Raw genomic sequence first — 22667 nt, forward strand, 5'->3', positions numbered from 1 at the left:
GTGCTTAGACATTTGTATACCTTATGAAATGGTCACCCTAATGATTCTGACACCATACATAGTTATTATAATATTATTGACTGTATTCCCTACGCTATACTTTATATTCCCATGACTATTTTGTAACTACCAATTTGTACTTCTTCTTTTATTTTTATTTTTATTTTTATTTATTTATTTTATTATGGTGACATTGGTTAACAAAATCCAGTAAGTTTCATGTGTACAATTTAGCAGTAAGGCATATATATATATATATATTTGTAAATACATATATGTATATTTATTGCATTGTGTATAATTTGTACTCCTTAATCCCTTCTCCTTTTTCACCATCCCCCAATCCACCTCTGGCAACCGTCAAAATGCTGTCTGTATTTACGAGTTTGTTTCAGTTTTGTTTGTTCATTTATTTTTCAGATGCTACATTTAAGTGAAATCATATGGTATTTTTCTTTATCTAACTTATTTCACTTAGCATAATACCCTCTAGGTCCATCCATGTCTTTGCAGATGGCAAGATTTCATTCTTTTTTAAGCTGAGTAATATTCCATTGTATATATTTACCACTTCTTTATCCATCTATTGGTGGACACAGGTTTCTTCCTAAAGTCTATTTTGTCTGGTGTAAGTATTGCTACCCAAGCTTTTTTGTTTGGTTGGTTTTTGTTTCCATTTTCATGACATATCTTTTTCATACTTTTACTTTCAGTTTGTGTGTGTCTTTTGATCTCAAGCGGGTCTCTTGTAGACAGCATATGTATGGGTCTTGTCTTGTCTTATCCATTCAGCCACCCTGTGTCTTTTGATTGGCGTATTTAGTCTATTTACAGTTAAAGTAATTGTTGATATATAAGTAGTTATTGCCATTTTATTATTTATATTTTTGATCTTCTTTTAACACTTCTTCGTGTAATATTGATTTGCTATTGATGAACTCCTTTAGGTTTTGTTTTGTGTTTTATGTTTTGTTTTGTTTTTTCCTGGGAAGCTCTTTATCTCCTCTTCGATTTTAATTGATAGCCTTCCTAGGTATTCTTGGTTGTAGGTCCTTGCTTTTCATCACTTTGAATATTTCGTGCCAGTCCTTCTGGCCTGCAAAGTTTCTGTTAAGAAATCAGCTGACAGTCTTATGGGAGCTCCCTTGTAGGTAACTTACTGCTTTTCTCTTGCTGCATTTAAGATACTCTCTCTGTCATTATGATGTGTCTTGGTGTTGGCCTTTTCGGGTTCATCTTTTTGAGACTCTGCACTTCCTTTACTTGTGTATCTATTTTCCTTCATCAAGCTAGGGATATTTTCTGTCATTATTTCTTGAAATAGATTTCAATTTCTTGCTCTCTGTCTTCTCTTTCTGGTGTCCCTGTGATGTAAATGTTGATACACTTGATGTTGTCCCAGAGGCCCATTAAACTATCCTCATTTTTTAAAATACTTTTATTGCTGTCATGATTTATTGTTTTCTGCTACCTTATCTTCCAAATTGCTGCTTTGATGCTCTGCTTCATCTAATCTACAATTGATTCTCTCTGATGTATTCTTTATTTTAGTTATAGTCTTCATTTCTGACTGGCTTTTTTTTGAATGTTTTCTACCTTTTTTTTTTTTGAATGTTTCCTGTCTTGTTGGAGTTCTCATCGAAATCATCAAGCATCCTTATAAACAGTGTTTGGAACTCTGAATCTGATTGCTTGCTTGTCTCCATTTTGTTTAGTTCTTTTTCTGGAGTTTTGTTCTCGAGTTTGTTTCTTTAGTTCTTTCATTTGCGATATGTTTCTTTGTCTCCTCATTTTGGCTGCCTCCTTGTATTTGTTTCTACATATTAGGTAAGGCTGCTATATCTCCTGGTCTTGGTAGAGTGGTCTTATGTAGTAGGTGTGCTGTGGGGCTTCATGGCGCAATCTTCCTGGTCACCTGAGCAGGGTGCTCCAGGTGTGTCCCTTGTGTGGTTTGTGTGTGCCCTCCTGTTGTTGAGTCTTGATTGCTGTTGGCACATCAGTGAGAGGGATTGACCTTCAGGCTGATTGGTTGTGAAGACTGGTTGTCACTATGGTGGAACAGCTGCTATGCAGAAGCTTACCCTACGGGTTCTGGTGCCTACTGAGTCCACTCTTTGGCTGTGTCATTTGTGGAGGTAGTTGGAGGTGCTCTGATGTGGTTTGAAGCTGGCCACCAGATGTGTTGAGAGGGGCTTCTTGAGAGGGGCTCTGTTGCACGCTAAGGTCAGCCACTGCCTGTGCCCTGCCTGGGGCCACCTGGTATGAATGACAAAATGATCTTTAGATAGTTGCCACTTACATGGGGCTTGGAGGTGCCTGGGAGAGGCTAAGCTATGAACTGAATTCAGCTGCCATCAGTGCCGGGCTTGGGGCTGCTTAGCAAGAGATACAGGCATTCTGAAGCCAGATGCTGTTTGTTTGGGTTTTGTTTAACCTTTTAGAGATTTAAGAAAGTCCACAGCATGAGCCAAGACAGGCAATTTGTATGGAAAAGCCACTGGAAGAGACTTGGGTGTGCTCACAAGTTGGGTGAGGCTGAGTCTTAGGGATTCATCAGGACAGAGCTAACAGTGCTAACCAGGTTGGACCCTCAGATATGGCTTTGCCTATGCGTGTAGGCTGTGTAGGGAGAGAGTTCAACAGAGGAACATTGGCTTCTGCTATCATTCTGTCTGAGAGAAGGCTGCCCCTCAGGCCCCAACCTTGAAGGCAGATAATTTATTTCCTCCCCATATGTCCCTGGTACCTTTCAAGCTGCTGCCCCAGAGCTGAAGTTCAGGGCAAGTTAGTCAGTGAGTAAGTCCATGCATGGGCTCTTTATAAGAGGAAAATCTGGGACTCCAGCTGCTCTCTGTCTCATTCAGCCACAATCTCTGCCAGTTATCACAGCTAGAAGTTATGGGGACATCTTGGCACTGGAACTCTGGGCTGAGAAGCCTCATTGGGCTGGGACCCCTTGTTCCTCAGGCAGGACCTCTGCAGCCAGGATAGCCCTCCCTATTTTTAACTGCTTCAGGTGGGTATGGGACCAGCTTTTTCAAGTCTCTGCCTCTCCGGTGAGACTCAACATGACTTCTTCTGTATATCCTTAGTTATAGAACCTCTGTTCTGCTAGATCGCAGGTGGTTCTCAATGATAGTCGTTCTGTAGTTTAGTTGTAATTTTGATGTGGTCGTGAGAGGTGGCGAGCACAGCATTTACCTGTTCTGCCATCTTGCACCAGAAGTAGTTTGTACATTTTAAATGATTGAAAAAAAATAAAAAAAAATAACATTTTGTGGCATGTGAAATTTTAGAAATTTTGGTTTCTGCATCCATAAATTAACACTTATTGAAACACAGATTACCTCATTTCATCTATATGTTGCCTATGGTTGCTTTCACAGAACAGCAGAGTTGAGTAGTTGTGACAGAAGCCATATGGCCTGAAAACTTAAAGTGTTTAATATCCAACTATTTCCAGTAAAAATTTGCTGACCTCTAATCTAAAATAAAACTAATGAAAGAGAATTTTAATGGACTGGACTAATGTGGTAAGGGGGGCTCTTTTGGTCTGACAGTAAATGCCATTTATAATAAAAGTTCTATGTCTAGCATATGTGAATCAAAGGTTTGAAGATAAGCCTGATTTTTTAAATATTTACCAATAATAAAGTCCCTTCTGTAATTAAAAAGATTGTACTTTTGACAAGATATTGGTTATATATGTTTGGTTTAAAGAAATGATTTCTCAGATCTTTAAATAGAAAAAATAGAATCATCTAGTTTAACTGGGGGCGAGGGTAAGGTAGAGTATTTAACTTAATTGAATTTTATAGTAAACTGAAATATATCTCTGTTTTTTGAGGAATCCCATTTTTATCATCATGCATTGGCAAGCTCTTAGCTCCCTTTTCTAATATCATTAGGGAATGAAAAGTTTATATCTTTGCTTTTGTAATTTGCTGCTTTTGCTCTGCTATAGTCTGATAATATCAGATAACTAAGGTTGTTAGAACAGTGTATAATATAGTAATAAATCACTTTTTAAAGGCTTCGAATTTAAAGCTATAGTTCTAAAACTTATGCTTATAAGAATCACCTGGGGTATTTTTAAATATAAACAGTTTGGACCCCATTCATTCTATATCAGACTATCTATAGAACAGTACTTCTGAAACTATCTGTGATGAAAGATCAGTTTTCCCCTAGTCTGTCAAGGAACTATACTTCTAAAATATTATACTTCTAAAAATATTATATAAAGCTATACTTCTAAAAATATTATAAGAATTAATCACTAGAAAAATAAAATGGAGAAATAAACATATAAAAAATTATAAGCCCTTTTATTATTGTTAGATTCAACAGATATAAAATTACTCTGCCAAAGTTCTATAAAAGACTCACAACACTCGATTTCTGTATTTGTTATAAATCAACACCTGTCTGTTCACTGTTCTCTGAGAAGCACTGCTCTGAGGTTGTCTTAGAATCTACATGTTTCAGAAGCACTATGTGTGATTTAAATGCAGATATGATATATAGACCAAGTTTTGAAAAACACTTCTTTTAAGTTATGTCTAAGAGTAAGTGACTTTGTAACAGCCATAAGAACAAGTAGGAACTTTTAAAACTTTGTGCATTCTTATATTTCTGGACAATATTTTACAAAGTAATAATTTGTGTTACTGAAAATGTACCCTTCAGATAAGTTAGCTATTACTGTACAGAACTAAGAGGAATAGTCATGCATGGAGTTTTGTAAAAGATTTAATTAGAATGCTGAAATTTTTCCAGATAATTAGCTTTTTTTCAAATTTGGCCATATTTATGATTGACTTAATTTTTAACCTAATGATGTCTTTACAGAGGCTTATCTCCTGCAGAAGCAGAATTTAATTACCTGAACACAGCACGTACCTTAGAACTCTATGGAGTTGAATTCCACTATGCAAGGGTAAGTGGAGAAACTTTTATATTGTTAAGTTAGGCTCCATTTCTCAATATCAAAAAATTTTTAATGCCTTGATAATGTTAGAAAACAAATGTAATAACTAGTGAGTTCTGCATAATCGCACTGAAAATTTCCTCTGAATATAGTATTTTTACAATCAATACCTGATGAAAATGGTTGAAGTAGATTTGTTATGTTATTTTTCTTCAAGGTAGTGTTTTATGTTATAAAGATAATTTTTGCAGATCTTAAGAGACAGTACCTTTAGAATTATTATTTTACAAAATAAAGATTGAGTAATAGGAAAAGTAGTTTTTTTGTATTTTTAACTTTTTTTGATAATTGTTAAAAAAGTTGCTTTTACCTCACTGAGTCCTGTATTACTTCACTTACTTTATTTTAATCATTTAGTGACATTAAAAATTTCTGTTTATAAGGCACAAAATGAAGCATATTAATATTTTGGCTGCCCCTTTCCCTAAATCCCTTTATTAAGATGGAATTTGTAATCACTGGCTTCTTTACAACACTCTGTAACTTATTTTTCATTGTGTCAAACTTGGCTGTTTCCAAAAGACTGTTATCCTTCTGTCATAAGAGTATTTTTGAGTGGCTGTCTTTCGTTTGTGTGTCTCTTCACCTAGATTCCTTCTCATGCTTTCTTTATCAAGAGGCGATATTTCTTTAGAAGTACCTGGGGTATAGCTATCCTCTATAACCAGCGAAAAGCACAGTTAAGGTAGTCATCAGTTGAGTTAGTGATAGGTTTTATATTCTCTTGGGACAAATTGCTGTACCTTAGGATAGCAGCCTGAAAGGGAGATTCAGTTTTCCTTAGGTAGTTAGTTATTTTGAATTTATTTTAATTTACAGACTTACACAGACAAACAGTGTTTTGTGTTTTAAAAACTCAAAGTTCTACTCCATGAAATGGCTTTATTATTTAGGGCCTCACCTGGCCATGTTCTAGAAAAAGAATGCTAGCCCTTAAATTTCACAAAGCTTATGTCAATCTCTTCTTTAAAAAACTGATTGACTTGCTTTCCTCATATAACTCTATCTGATAATTCTGAGTGTGACTTGGAAATCTGTTTGATGCCATTTGGAAATCTGTTTGATGCCATTTAAAATGTGTAGGTAAGACTCTCTTTAACTTTTCGTTTTCTTTAAAATGTGCCCCTTCACCCTCCCTCTCTTTCAGGGGCTATTGCCTTTGAATATGATTCCCTAAAATGTAATATCATAGTCAGTATTTGTGCAGCTGAATTTTGTTTTTTATTATAATAAAGTTTAAAACCAGTGGAACTTTAAATATGTGAACTAAACTATGATTATTAAAAGACCACTAAATTCAGTCATTTTAGTTCTTAGCAGTTTTCTAAAGGTAATTTAGATTATCTGCTAAATTTCACTGCTGTCAGTGAAATATAAAGAGTGTTGAAACTACTTTCCTTTTTCAATTTAAGTGACATGGCTATTTTCATGCATAATTTTGTTATTTATTGATTTGATTAAGGTAAGATTTTGTTTAAATATAAGTTTGTAGAACTCTTTCTTAAAAAGTCATAAATGTAGAATACCAGGTTAAAGTACTTTAAATTTTAAATGGTCAAAGTTATTCAGAAACATACTTTGTACAGACAAGAAAAAAGCCAGGAAAGGTGTTTCTGTTGTTTGTGGCTACAGAGCGCATAAGAAAATGTGCAAATGTTCATGAATGTGAAAGAATATTTGCATTATTATGAACACAAAGGACAAAAAGTGGAGGAGAAAGAATACATAAAGAGAATACTTAAGTTTTAATTGCATATCACAAGCAAAAAGTGTGTTTGAGATAACATTTTATTTTTAAAAGCAAGATAAGATGTTTTTTTCTCTGCCTTTAGAATATAGGTTGAAAAAATAAGAGTAGAACCAAGTTACTTTTAGCAAACTGAAAAATACAAATAAATCTTAGTGCATTCATTGTAGTGGCTCTGTTATGTGCTTTGCACAGTATTGGCACTAAGGATTGCTTTTTGAACAAAACACCAGCTATCCCTGCCCTCATGGAGCTCACAGGATAGCAGGGGAGAAAAAATGGAACATGTATTAACAATTAAATCTATGAGGATATGAAGGGGAAAGTAGAGAATGCTATGAGATCATGTGGCAGGAATATGTAATCCAACCTGGGAGCAGAATGTAGAAAAGCCTTCTTAGATACAGTAATTTACTGAAGCCGGAAGAATGAATAAGAATAGCATAGAGAGTGGTTTTCACTACAGAGCCATCAACATGAGTGAAGACCTGAAATCACAAGAGAACATATTTGAGAAAATAAAGATGGTTACTTGCTAAATAGTATTTTATTGTATAGATATACCACATTTGTTTATCCAGTCACCCATTGAAGGACATCTGGATTATTACCAGCATTTTTTGTTTTTTGTTTTTTAATAGACTTCCTACAAACATTTATTGACAGGTTTTTGTGTGAATTTAAGTTTTGATTCTGTAGGGTAAAAACCACAGGGTAGCATTGCTGGGTCATATAGCAAGTGTATATTACCTTTATATGACATCGCCAAACCTTTTTCTAGAGTGACTGAACCATTTAAAAATATCCCCATTGGCAGTATTTGCAAGTTCTAGTTGTTTCACATCGTGTTTAGTATATGTTACTGTTCATTTTGTATTGTTTCTTTTTAAGCTTTTCTGATGAGTGTGTTTTATCTCATCATGATTTTACTTTGTATCTCCCTAGTGACTAATTGATGTTGAGCATCATATTTCCTTTGATGAATGTGTCTGTGCAAGTGTATTGCCCATTATTTAATTTGGTTGTTTCATTTTTTACTCTTGTGTTTTGAGACCTCTTTATTCTAGATACACTTTTTTTTGGATATGTGATTTGCAAATATCTTCTCACACTCTAATATCTTTAATATCTTTTATTCAGTCACTGATAGAACAGTCTAAAAAGCAGCAAGATAAAGATTTGAAAAATATAGTAGAATAACTGTCTCTAACAACTTCAGAGTATCCATTGTTTTCAAACAATATAATTTCTGAACACCGTGTAGTTAAGCAAATACAATGACAAAAAAATGGCTTTAAAAATTTTCCAAATGTTTGGAAATTAAGAAATATACTTTTGAATAAGCCATAGGTACAAACACTATCATTTCTACCCAACACTCTCTGTGCTTTCTCACTTACCTAGAAACAATAACAATTAGTTACTCCTAAATTTGTGGTTAGGGTTGTTTCTGATATAATGGATACCAAAGTGATCTTGAAAATATGTAACAATTTGAACATATTAATATCAAAGAGCATGTGTGAACTAAATTTAAATTTTTGTAAAGAATTCCTGACCTCTTAAAATGGAAAAAAGCACTATCAGGAGTAGTTGCTGGCCTAATTAAAGTGTCTGGTTCGAGGGCTCATTAAACACCTATCATCTATACTAGAAAATCCATCAATATATGTTAAACTTTGAGAATAAAATAAGAAAACGTAATAGAGCTATAATATATCTGTGCCAGAGATCCTCAGGTTCAATCTCTGTTTTATAAGAAGGTTAGTATAATGTAAATTATGTGTTTACCTAAGAAACTGATTTCTAGTTTTTAAAATGTAAATGTAATGAGAGAAGACTTGGCTTTAGGTTTTTAGTTAGGTATGGGATGCTCTAAATTAACCTTAAAACAAATCTACCCAAGTTTTAGGCTTAATTGTGAATATCCTATTTCCTTATTTATAATAATGACAAAGATAATTCTACTGTAAACTTTTGCCCTTCAAAGTTTCGAGAACAGGAATATTTATTGATGCTATTTTGATTATTTATTCAGTGAATATTTATTGAGTACCTTCTATGTCCTAAATCCTGTTTATAGACACTGTGGATATAGTAATGAGTAAAGTAGATAAAACCCAAACTCTTACGAAGCTTGCATTCTGGTGGGCAAGACACTACAAACAAATAATAGAGCACATTAGAGTAAATAGTGTGTGATTCCATGGAAGTAAAGTTTAATAACAGGCAAAATACTAGTCTATACTAATAAAAGTCAGAATAGCAGTCAGCTTCGAAGGGATGTTATTGTCAGAGAGACTCATGAGGGAGCCTTGTGGAATTTTGAAAATGTATATGTCTATTTTTGGTTACACAGAAGTGTATATACGTATGTATGTGCATGCATGTAAAATTTTTAATTGTGCCTTTAAGATTTGTGCATTTTACTACATGTACATTATATGCAGTTTTCTTGCAGTTAATTAAATAGGTAATATATCAAATAGTGATAGATGCTATGGAGAAAAATTAAGCTGAGAAAGGGGATTGAGACAACCAAAAATGGGATATCACAATAGGAAAGGCCTCACTGAGTAGATAGACTTGAAGGAGTCAGGCAGATATCTGGGAGGAGAACATTCTAAGGAGAGGAAATGGCAATGAACAGCTATGATCTAGTGTCCTTAGCAATTCAAGGAACAGCAAAGAGAACAGTTTGGCCAATACATTGTGAGCTAGGAGAGGAGAGTATTGATGAGGTCAGGGCGGACCAGGGCTTTAAAAGACATTTAAAAGATTTCGGCTTTTAATTATAAGCAAGGCCATTATAGAATGTTTGAGGAGAGAGAAGTCATGGTGTGGTTTACATTTTTAAAAGATAATAATGACTGCTGTTTTGAGAGTGTTCTGGAAAGCACTAAAGGAGGAGACAAGCCAAGAGACTGTTCCAGTGATTCAAGTGAGATCGTGGTGGTTGTAGCTGTTGGGTGGTGAAAAGTAATCATATCCTATATATATTTTGCATATGGAAGTAACAGCATTTACTGAGATATTGGCTATGAGGTTAGAGAAAAGGGACTTAGGAGTGATTCCAAAGTTTTTGGCCTTAACAGTTAGGAAGATGGAGTAAGTCGCTATCTTGGAAAAGACTAGAGAGAAGCAGGTTTGGGAGGGTGAATCAGGAATTCGTTTTGGGACTTGTAAATTTTAGAAGATTTCTACAAATCCAAATGAAGAAAGGTAGGCAATTCAATATATGGAACTGGAGTTCAGAGGAGGGATCTGGACTAGAGATACATGTTCGGGAATTGTAAGCTTATAGAGAGTATTGAGAGCACTGAAGTAACATATCTAATAGATATTGAAGGGTAGAGGATTTCAGAGCTGAAATACTTCAAAATTTAGAAGTTAGAGAGATGGAGAAGAACCAAGAAAAGAGACCAGGAAGAAGTAGCCATTTATATAGAAAGAAAGCCTTTTTGTCAGACATTTATGTGTCTTTGAAGCCAAGTGAATCAGGCGTGATCAACTATATCAGATGAGAACTGGATTAGAAACGCGGACATTATTGGTGACCTTATAAGAGCAGTTTGAGAGCTGTAAGGATGGCCAAAGGGTGATGAGAGAGTATTCAAAGAAGACTGTGAGGACAGTGATTTTAGAGAGATTTTACTATACAAGACTCAGAGAATAATAACTAGAAAGATAGATATAGCATTTACTAAGTGCCTCACACCTTTCTTAGGATTTTATGTATGTTAATCTCATTTAATCTTTACAACACCTCTGTGAGATAAGAGTATTATCATCTCCACTTTACACACGATGAGAAAAATGAAACCCAGAAATTTAGTAATTTAACCATATGATATTTATTTCTGTATTTAAGAACCAATTTATAGCTTCTTCTAAAACCTTATTTTAACCTGCATGTATTTGAAGAGTTTTTGAAAGATTGGTTAGAATAATCAAAAAATTTTTAAATGTAATGCCTCAAAACAGAGAAAATAATCTCATCTGTCAGAATGGAGCTTTATATATGACTTCATCTGTGTCACTCAAGAGAATTCAGATCACGCAATGATTTTCCATAATTCTGCTTTCACTTATCCTTATCTAGATATAGCTTGTTTTCTATTTCTTTTTGATATCAGGCATATTTATGAAAGTATCAATAGATCCACTACATGTGTTCATTTTCACTGAATATTTTGTTCGAGTTCATATACACTCTTAGGCCTATGTAAGGTATACAGAAATATTTTTAAAAAAATCATTAGTGAATGTCTGTTATGCCTAACTAACTACATTAAAAATGTACAAACATTAAAAAGAAATTTAATTAACGTTATAGGGAAAAACATAAAGCTAAAACGTAAAAGAAAACAATTTCAACATGTATTACAGAAAATACTTTAATAATCATATTTTATAAAGAGGTCCCACAAAAAATAATTTTTAAAAACAGGTAATTAGAAATATAGGGAAAAACAGATGAGCATTTAACATGAGAAATACAAATGACCACTATAATGAAAAATTGCTTGTTTTCCCTAATACTCTACAACGTAACAGAGAAAACAGTAATGAGATACCAATTTTATCAGAATAGCAATAATTCAAAGGATTAAAAAATGTCCATTATTGGTCAGAGTATGGAAACTAGACATTCTAATACATTGTTGAAGAATAACTTGGTAGAACCCTTTTGGAGTGCAAATATTAATATGAATGTAATCATTGATCACTTCCATTTCTCAGATTTCATTCTTTAAAATATTTGTAGAGGTGTTTTAAGTAATGTGTTCAAGGAATTATTACAACATTATTCATAATTTTAAAATATTAGAAACACTAAATGAATAAACAAATAGGTAAGAAATTGTGATAAATTGGTGTTTTGGAATAATATGCAGCAGTTAAAATTGATAAGTTAGAGATACAGGTATGATGGTTCGATTTAGGATTTTTCAGCTTTATGATGGTTCGAAAGCAGTACGCATTCAGTAGAAACCACACTTTGAATTTTGAACTTTGGTCTTTTCCCAGGCTATTGATATACCATATGATACTCTCTTGTAATTCTGGGTAGTGTTAGCAAGCCACAGCCACAGTTCCCAGTCAGCCACATGATCATGAGGGTAAACAACTGATACTCAACTGTGTACTGTGTTGCCAGTGTCTTTTGGATATTGTTTTCTGTTTTGCATCCCATCACGTCTACAAAACACCTATCTGTGTGTGTCTCCTGCTTCTGGTGAGAAGAAGGCAGTCACTCTTGAGCTGAAACTCAAGATAATTGCTCGATCCTAGGCTAATGTAAGTGTTCTGTGCACGTTTAAAGTAGGCTAAGATAAACTATGATGTTCGGCAGGTTCGGTGTATTAAATGTGCTTTGACTTAATAATATTTTCAATTTACCCCATCACATGTTGACATCTATATACATATTGGTATGAAAAGATATCTACAAAATGCTAAGTGCAAAAGAAAAATTATAGAATGATGTATCTCACTTTGCGCTGATTAAAAAATTGCATAGTTATATATAACGTATTTATATTTTGTATAAACATAAAGATATAAAAGAGTATAAACCAAAGTGTTAATAGTGGCTGTCTCTGGGGAGTGAGGCAGAGAAGGTAAGGGGTACTCTTTGACTTCTTACCTGATATTTCAATATTGTTTTGAAAATTTTTATAAGTACAAATAATTAAGAAAACTACTTCAATAGCTACCCCATTCAACTTAAAATTAATATGCTCTCATTCACAACACCATAAAATTTTAGTGTGTTCTTGTTATTGTATCCTTGACATGTGACAATAGAGAAGCTAGAATATTTAAATTGTCTTAGAGCAGTAATCTCCAAAGGAAAGGAGGGGTGGGCATTACAGGGGAATGTAAAATGAACAGTTGAGGTGTGGGTTGAAAATATTAGAACATCTATTCCTGTTCATCCTAAATCTCATCCATTTTACATTGCTGTTTTTTAACCTATTGTAAAATAAAACAGATACAAGAATATCTTAGTAAACATCTGCAACCACCCAGGTGAAGCAGTAGAATTTAGCCAGCTGTTCCAGAAACCCTCTTTATACCCTGTCCTAATATCAGCCCCTTCCTACGTTGTATTTATTTAATGGTTTTATCACATAAGTATGCCTTCCTAGATACAATAGTTTGGTTTTGCTTTTTTGTTTTAACTAGATAACTTTCCATCCCTTTTAATCCCTCCTTCCACCTTCCTTTACTCTTCCTTAGAATTTTCTTGTTAAAAGAACTGGGCCATGTCACCAGTAGATTCTTGCAGTCTGGATCTTGCTGTTCACTTATTCACAGTGCAGTTCATCATGTTCTGCTTTTTGTGTATTTCCTGCAAGATCATGGCAAACTTGATTGGATTCATGATCAGATTTGGGATGGATGCCTTCGTTGTGTTTTCTTTTTTATCAGGAGGTACATAATGTTTGGTTTGCACATTTTTCAATGTTAGCAGCCATTGATCCTCAGTGCCTGGATCCATTAATTCACTGGAGGCTGCAAAACAGAAATACTCTAGTTCTTTTTTGTTTTTATTTATTTGCTGGAATAATTTTATAGGGAATTGCTTCCCTTTTACTATTTGATTATCTAGTAGTACAGTTCATATGGGAAAGACAGGGAAAGTATTCAGTTCTTTCCTTTCATTTACTCAGTTTTCAAGGTAATAAATTGGTTCCCTGCTGTCCTAAGGAGATATACAAAGTTTTAAGTAATATTACGAATTCATGGATTAAACATTTTTATTTGATAGGTTTCATATATTTATATTCTTTTCCTTATTGAAGCTCAGACTGTCTCATCTTTGGCCACTGGGAGTTTCTACTTTTGGCCTTTCAGTCTTTTTGACATAACTTTTGTAGTCTTTGATAGTTTCCATACTTATAAGTATTTTAAGATGTTTCAGGTTCACCTTATCTTTTTTCTGCCACAGACCTGGAATCAGCTATTTCTTTAAGAAGCCCTGGTTTCTTTTAATGAAAGATGGTATTTCAAATTCTCAGTCTGGGTGTTAAGAATGCTCATTCCTACTGGTTTAGTCATTGTTATTAGGCCTTTTAAGTGTACAGAGTTGAAATCTATATTTGTTTCTACATATCTATATTGAGATACACAGAATATTTTGATTATTAGAGGACTCAAGTATTCTAGAATTAGAATAATCCATAATTTAATTTGTTTTTAATCTCACATCACTCTTAAAACAGTACTTGTAGTATTACATCAGTTATTACTAGAACAGTTAAAATTTTTTGGTAAATATTATCCTTTTTCCTCTGTTTTTTTTTTTTTTAATGATTGCTCTAAACATACATTGTCAAATCATACGGCTACTGCATACCATAACCTCTCCCTTTTAGTCCTCATTTAATCTTAGTGCCATAGGTAACTGTATATTTAAAGCTCATCACAAGTCTTTATAATCAAAGATTATATGAAACATATTATCTAGTAGTGTGACTGGCTAAGTGTAAGTATATTACTGTCAGAAATCAATTAAGAAATAATTATTTGAGAACTAGGTTCTGTGGAAGAATGTAAAATAATATAATGGTCCATTGATTTTCAAAGTATGACCACAGACTAGTACTGATTCATGAACTGTTTGTTACTGGTCCATAATGAGATAAGTAAAAAAAAATTGAGAGTTAGCATTTAGAAACTTTTATAGCAATCTTACATCAAGCATGTGATCAGTGTATTTTGCAGAAATATTAATATCTGATGGATTGGAAATTTAAACAAAACAAACATAACTTGTCCTTTACTATAGATAGTTTACCATAGATCGTATACCCAATCCCAGCCATTATCATATAGCTGGCAGTATTTAGGTATTTCAGATATGTGTTTTAAGAGATAGATAAATATCTGTGAAAGAAACTTGTGGTTGTGGGCTAATGAAATTTTCACAGAGAAGATGGACTTGATCTAGACTTTGGTTACTTTGGTTCTGTTTTATTTGATCCAACAGAGAGACATCAAGAAGAGAAGAGACCAGCATTAAGAAAATATGTAATTATGAGTATGCAAAACAAATCATGTAACTGGCTCTACAGAAACAGAACATTTTCGTTAGAATGCAGAGATAAAATGGGATGGAATGGTTGTTTAAAGGCCTTCAATGCCAAACTAAACAGCGAAGACATTTTCCTACAGATGATAAAGATTCGTTCATTCCACAAATGAGTACAGGGTACTTTTCTGCACCTGAGAACCCAATAGTGGCCAAAACAAAGGGCCTACACTTTGCTATGTAGGTTTTAGTGAAGAAGAGGAAAAAAATAGATTCAACAAGTCAATTTGTAGCACAGTATTCGATAATAATTGATAAGAAGAAAAACAAAGTAAGATATTTTAAAATAAGGTGGTCAACATGCATTTTCTCTACATTGGAATTAATAACATTTGTGTCTATGAAGGACAAATAGTTGTTTTCTTGTTTTAGCTTGCCTCCCTCTGGCAATGCCTTGAGAACTGCCACTTCAGTCTAGGTAGCTATAGTTTAAGAATTTGAGCTCCTAAATATCCCTCAATACATTTTTTTAAACATGTTTTTCTCCCGACCTAGCAGCTTGAATTATATATCTATTTTTGTATATCTCTTTAATGGTATTGGTTCTACTCAGGTGTTTGGTGATGCTTGGTTGTATACTTCCCTTTGTATTTGTGACTCTTGGTTCTCTTGGTTATGGATGTTGTTTGTCTTTACAATAGTCTACCTTAGATGATAGTGGAGGAAGGAAGAAACATATATATTGATGATGGTGGAGGAAGGAAGGAACATATTGCCAGGCAGAACATTTGACTATAGTTCACTTTTTCAGTTTAGGATTCTCCATCCCTTCTGGGGATCACTCTTAATTCCTGTCCATAATCTACACTTGCTCTATTAGGCTGCACACACTTCTATATCCTATAGCTCAAACCAGATGAGGCCAGATTGTAGGGTTGGTAGGTGTTAATTACCTTAGCTGCTCCCTACCTGATGATCCTGGCAGTGATTTGAGGGCTTCCTGTACTTTTATCCATTATCTCGGAACTTTTATCTGTTGACTTTGCTTCTCTTTCTACCACTTCTACTTAGAACTTTCTCTTGTGTGTGTAGTTTGAGATGTAGTTTTCCATAATTTTTTTCTCTCCATAAATCTGATTTTATCCTTTTTATGTCTTTACAGATTCCTCAAAATGTCTTGTGCATTGATTGCATTCCTTCAAATGTAATGGATTGTTTTTAATGTTTTTTTTTTTAATATAGCTTCTCTGATTGAAAGCAGAAGGAGTAATAGGAGCATATATTAAGTCTGCCATCTTTTAAGCTCAGTCTGCCATCTTGGTCCAGACTTCTAATTGATGCCCTTAAAAATGATTTAAGACTGATAATAATGTTCAGTGGTGCTGGTTATTGCTAAACAAAAAGAGCAGCCAGACAAATTAGCATACACTGTTGTATTGACCATGTTATATATTATCCTACAGGTTAATTTAATCAGATTTATTAATTAGAAATTATTGAAACTACATTTTAAAGGGTTTTTTTTCTCTCTTGGGGAAACAATGATAAAATCTTGATTTTATTTTCATCAATTCTAACTTCAAAGCAAGTGAATAATAGGGGGTAAACTCATTATTGCTATGCTAATTTGCATGTAGAGTGTTTCAAGACAAGAAGAAAAACTATTTTAAGGTTGATTAGCATTGAAAAAAGTATTTTAATTCTACTCCTTTTCTCAATAATGCAGATTAGCTATTCAGGTTGGATCAGTTAATACGAGCACAATTTAAATTTTCTTCTCTGGAGTTATCCAACTCTTCAGCAATTGTTCTTCACTCTATACTCCCAATTGTTTTTATTGTATTATATTAGTTATAGGACTTTCCATTTTATTAGAAGTATTGTTTTATAGTTTATTACAAACTCTTAACTCCCCCATGTTTTTTCACTTTTGTAAACTTAGCATTATATTTACGCAGTGATTAATAATTTTAGGAATGGGAGGATGGATACTAACCTGTCATTCTAAGAGATGAGAAGGGCTTAATTTCCTATCCCAAAAAGTCAGTCCCAGTTATATAAACTATGGGAAATCTTGAGATCATTTTTACTTCAGATTAATAAATTTTAATAATGCTACATTTAAGTTTGACTTGAAGTATGTCATTTATTTTTATGAGGTAACAATTACCTGTGAGTCTGTAAATATGTGGGTCTGTAAATATGTGCTGCCTTTGAAAATGTCTCATTGTGTAAAAAAAAAAAAAACTAATCCTGTTTTGAAAATATATCTTTAACAAGTAAAGCCCAGTATTTTAGATTTTCATTTTCTTTCTTTGAAGGATCAAAGTAACAATGAAATTATGATTGGAGTGATGTCAGGAGGAATTCTGATTTATAAGAACAGGGTACGAATGAATACCTTTCCATGGTAAGAACTTCCATCAATACTTTTGCCTTTACCATTATATTACCTAATATAAAAATTCATATTAAAGAAAGTAGCTCTTGAAGTATATTAATGTTGTCATGCAACTTTATCCCACTTACATGGAATCTACCAGAAGATAACAAAATAATTGGATTATTTCAAAAATTGCTTAGCTTGTAGAAAATATTACTTTTTGAATTTTTCTCTTAGAGAATCTCTAAATTTGTATAGCTAATGTCAGTGTTTATTGTCTTGCACCATTCTGATAGCTTTAAATATAGTATTTTCATTTAAATGCTTTCAGTGAAGTACTAGTTTATTAGCTGGAACATGGGCATGGTTTGCTACAACAAAGATCCACTATTACAGTGGCTTAAATTGGTGCTAGAAAAGTATGGTGGCTCCCTGGGGTATAAAACTCATGTTTTTCTTTTTTTTGTTTTATTTGTCTTACTGCTCTGCTGTCCTTTGCATATTGTCCTTGTGTTCATTGTCTAGAATGACTCACCCACCATCCCAGAATGAGGAAAAAGGAAAAGTGGCATCTGCTACTTCCCTTTAAGGGGATAATATTAAAATTGTAAAAATCACAATCATATCCCTTGTGTATATATCTCATAAGTAACTCAGGTTTTTAAAAATAAACAAGAATTTTCTTTAGAAGAAACAAATACAAAATAAATATATTAATCTGTTGCTGTTTATAGCTCTTAAAAGGTTTGGTCCTGGTTTTTCAGTATCTGTGATTTTTCATTTAATAGGTTTTTGTAATTAGTCACTTTAATAACACTTTAATAGAAATGTGATAACTGACAGAGCAATTATTTTAGAAAATTGCCACAACTTTTTAAAAAATGTAAAGATAAAATTCCTATAGGTCACAAAAACATGAACCAAAATTCTTTATCAAAATTAAATACTTTTGCTTTTCATAAGACACTCTGAGAAGATGAAAAGGCAGGAAAGTTTTTTGTAAAATACATATTCGATAAGGAACTTATCAAGAATATACAAAGAAGTCGTCTAGCTCAGTAATATGAAGACAACCTGATTAAAAACAATAGGCAAAATATTTGAATAGACACTTTCACCAAAGAAGATATACAAATGGCCAATAAGCACATGAAAAGATGCTCAGTCGTTAGTGAGATGCAAACTAAAACCACAGTGAAGCATTACTCTACAACCACTAGAATAGTTCCAAATAAAAGAAATGACAATGCCAAGTGACAGCAAGGAAGCATAGCACCTAGAAATCTCAAACACGGATGGCGGAAATGCAAACTAGAACATCAACTTTAGAAAAGTTGGCCGTTTCTTTAGTTAAACATAGATTTACCATATAATCCAGCAATTTCTATTACTAGATATTTAACCAAGAGAAATGAAAACATAAGGTCATATAAAGATTTGTACACTGATGTACATAACTGTGTTATTCATAACAGCACAAAACAATTCCAAATGTCCATTGGTTGATAAAAGAGTAAGCAAATTATAGTATATCTACACAAAGAAATACTGTTCAGCAGTAGAAAGAAATGAACCATCGATAAGTAAACCATATGGATGACCCTACTCTCAAAACATTATGCTTATTATAAGAAGCAGATACAAAAGAACTATACATACGTTTTGTTTCCATTTACATGAAATTCTAGAAAACATATTTTAGATAGAGCAGACTGGGGACAGAAAATGAGAGGAGGCAGTGGACTGCAAAGGGACACCAAAGAAATATTTAGAGCTGATAGGAATGTTACATGATTACTTTGGTGGGTGGTAGTTATACAGCTGAATACATTTGTCAAAATTTATTGACTTGTTCACCTATAATTGGTGTATTTCATTGTATATGTAAAATATACCTCTATAGCTCAAAAGAAAACAAGATTATTTAGTGTTTCATATCACATCTTCTAAATGCTTCCTATGTAATTCTAACTATGGTGCGTTCAAAGGAGAATACACAACAATTCCAGACATGATCCCTGCCTATGTGTGGACTTAGAAAACATTATAAAACACAGTAAGAAAATTGCTTATTAAATGATTTAGAGGAGATAATTATCATTGTCGAATTTCATAATGTTAAATGTTCATCTTTGATTTTACTACATTTATGTTTTTACTAAAGGCAACTTTTAAAATATTTTACCTTATTTTGTACTTTATATAAATGTCAAAATCAGAAATAAATTTTTTTCAGATGATGTTGGTTAAAATAACATGATAATAAAATTTTTCTGTATTTTCAAAATTCTATATTGTATACGTATTCCTTTATTTTTATTGTTAAATAAGAATTTTTAAAGAGTTTTTAGCAAATTGCTTTAGAAACATGAAGGATATCATCTCTCTAGAAAATTTTAATGGCTTCTTAATATTTGAGGATGGTCTTTAAAGGATGAATAGAAATTTCCTCAGTGAAAAGGAATTATGGAAGAGGAATGTGTGTATAGAGGATTCAGTTGGGGAATTCAGGGTAGAGGTACCAAGCAATTGCAGAAACCTAATAGTGTGGAAGGACATGGAAAACTGAAGAAATGATGGGCTATTTGGTTTGTTTTTTCCTTCAGTTGTCTTCATTGAGTACAAAAGCAAGAGAATAAGAATTTAGGGAATTGATGCTTAGGAGAGAAATTGATTTCAGATTGTGAAGGATCTTACATATTCTGTATGCTAAGGAGTTAGTATATTATTTTATTGGTAAATATACTTGGAGCTAGTTTAACGTTGAGAAATAGAACTCATATTTCAAGTCTATCATATAAATTAGGTTAGAAAAAAAGATGTGAGCATTTAAGATTGATTGGAAAACTGTTCCTTTAAAATTTCGTTTTCAATAATTAAACTAAATCAAAGCTCTTTAAAGTTGTTAAAGCTACTAAATTTACATTTTCATGAACATAGGAATTTTTTATGATTCTAACTACTCATAGCAATACATGCTACCATGAATACATTTATAAATACACCACAGGTTGCCATAATTTAAGATCCAAAACCAGTTGATATCCAAGGAAAATCAGTAGGTTATATGGTAATCATTAAATATATGATTTACCTTTAGTTCTTAAAATATGGATCTGTGTTCACAAAAGCAACATACTTTTCATTAATACTATATGTGAATTAGAGACCATATTGTTCTCATCACCTTTATTAAATTAGTGTTTGTAGAATTGCCACTTAAATTGCCTTTAATTTGATACTTTAGCAAAGTATTCCATAAGAAAAATCACTTGATGAGAACTGATAATAAGTACAAGTCTAATGTGGTATCTCACACGTTTCAGTTACTTTTTCTATGAATATTTTAATTAATATATTCAGGCCAAAAATTAAATGGTGGAATTACCAAATTTCTACATGAAGATTTTAGAGTAAAGTTGGAAGTTTTAGAACTGATAGTTTTATAAGACCAAGGAAAGAAAAAATATCACTTACAGATTTTAATGCATTTTTCTGTAGCTTAGAACCCCGCAACTTGGATGTTATTGGCATTATTTTTACAGATAAGGAATGAGAAATGCTAGAGAAGTTGAATGATTCAAGGTTAAACAACTGATAAGTGTGAAGCAGAGCTTTAAACCCAGGTCTTTCAGATTCTGAAACACAAGCTTCTCACTTCTCTCAGCTGCGTGTAGAAAAAAATTAGTGTACCACATAATAAATATGCTCCCTCATATCTTTCCATGGGTATTATTACTGAATTATTCAGTTCAAGTTCACACTTTAAAATTTTTGAATAGTAAATCGGGGTTACTTGGATTCCAGAAATTAGACTTCATTAAAATTAATGCTCATCAAAAAAACACTATTGAGAAAATGAAAAGGGAAGGAGAGAGTGTTGGTTCCCAGTTCAGTAGGTAAAGAGCTTGGAAGTCATCATTCCTGTCCTCACAAGAAAAAAACAAAACAAAAAAAAAACTGAAAATCAACAATTCTTTTTAGATCCCTCAGAGAATTAAGGACACAAGGCAAACTGCATCTCTGAAAACTGGAGACAGATGAATACAAAGAATGAAAGTTTACCAGGACTAGAAACCACTGCTGCAGCCAGCAACTGGTAGGAATACTTAAAGGGTAATTGACTAATTGCTGGAGACTGAGCAAAGACTAGCTTGAGAGATGAAAACTCTTGAAGGCCCAGCCTTAAGAAGGTCCCCATGCTTTCATAAGTTTTACTACCAGGTGCCCCACCAGGTTCTCAAGGTGAAGATTGGAGAAAAGTCAACTCATGCTCTGAAGGGGCGAGGTTGGTTGGGTGGTGGTGAGCAGGGAAGGAGCCATTTTGAAATATGCTCAGAGCTTTCTGTTCTCCTTAACAAAGGTCTCCCCTCAAGGAAATCTGTTTTACCAATATGTAACCAACATGGGCTCCACCAGAGCCTAACCAGAATGGATGGGGAGAGGGAAATACCCATTTCCAGCCCCCTCTGTACTTCTTGTCTCACCCAAGGAGGGGGTGAGCTGAAAAGCACTGGAGGTTATGGCCAAAGGTCATAGACCACGAAACCACTGAGACCTAATAGCAAGATTAAAGAATGATTCCCCCACAACCCACACCTTACTGCCTCATCAACAATGCTCCTGTATAACGGAATTACAATGTAAGTAACTGCAAAGCTCAGACTGCATAAGAAGAGTCTCTAAGGAAACCCAAAGACAACAGGGGAAACAAACAAAGATTCTAGAGGAAATAGTAGCCTCAAACATCTATCTCAGAAGCTGTTCCTTTGAAGAAGCTACAATTTGATTGCTTTAGTTTTGAAAGGAATTCATTCATGCCCCAAGGCATTATTGAAAACAGAGCAGTGTGTTAGCAATTAGGGGAGTTTTACAACTGGGTAAAGAATGGGATATGTGATACCACTATCATCTCAGGATTACTGTGGGCATACCCAAAGCTTGCCTTCCTGAAGAGCAACAGCAGAAGCTTAACACTGGTGGTTGATGGGTAGAGATAGACTGCATGAAAATAATCCAACAAATAACAATAACAAGATGTGGAGAAGGGAAACCAATATCAGAGTTACTGTAATGTAATATGTGAGACATCCAGTTTCCAAGAAAATATTAAAAGGCATGAAAAGATAAAAAACTATTACCCATACACTAGAAAAAAAATGCAAGAAACAGTTATACGTATGTACGTGCTTAATAACAGAGTTTCCAAATAAGTGAGGCAAAAAAAAAAAGAGAGAAATAGACAATTCTACAATTGTATTTGGAGATTTGAGTATTTCCCTCTCAGCAATCAATACAAAAATTAGACAATAAAAAAAGCTGAAATGGATTTGAATACTATCAGCTATCTTGACTTAACTGATATTTATGCAATGCTATAGCCAAATGTGTATTTTTTTTCAAGTACATATAGTTTGTTTATTGGAGAAAATAATAGCCAAATGTGTATTTTTTTTCAAGTACATATAGTTTGTTTATTGGAGAAAATATGCTGATCCATAAAACA

The 22667-nt window shown here is 33.3% G+C and overlaps 1 protein-coding gene across 8 annotated transcripts in view; it reads left to right on the top strand.

The window, feature by feature from the left end:
• The window catches only part of PTPN4 (protein tyrosine phosphatase, non-receptor type 4), a 192944-nt gene that overhangs the window by 89155 nt on the left and 81122 nt on the right, over positions 1-22667 (top strand). For all 8 annotated transcript variants that reach the window (XM_011366098.1, XM_023534124.1, XM_023534122.1 and 5 more), the window contains 2 exons: positions 4852-4939; positions 17100-17188. In XM_011366098.1, the coding sequence (XP_011364400.1) occupies positions 4852-4939; positions 17100-17188 (177 nt within the window). The remainder of the gene's footprint in view (positions 1-4851; positions 4940-17099; positions 17189-22667) is intronic.

Source organism: Pteropus vampyrus, unplaced genomic scaffold (genome assembly GCF_000151845.1).
Source record: "Pteropus vampyrus isolate Shadow unplaced genomic scaffold, Pvam_2.0 Scaffold120, whole genome shotgun sequence".
In the NCBI taxonomy this organism is placed as follows: domain Eukaryota; kingdom Metazoa; phylum Chordata; class Mammalia; order Chiroptera; family Pteropodidae; genus Pteropus; species Pteropus vampyrus.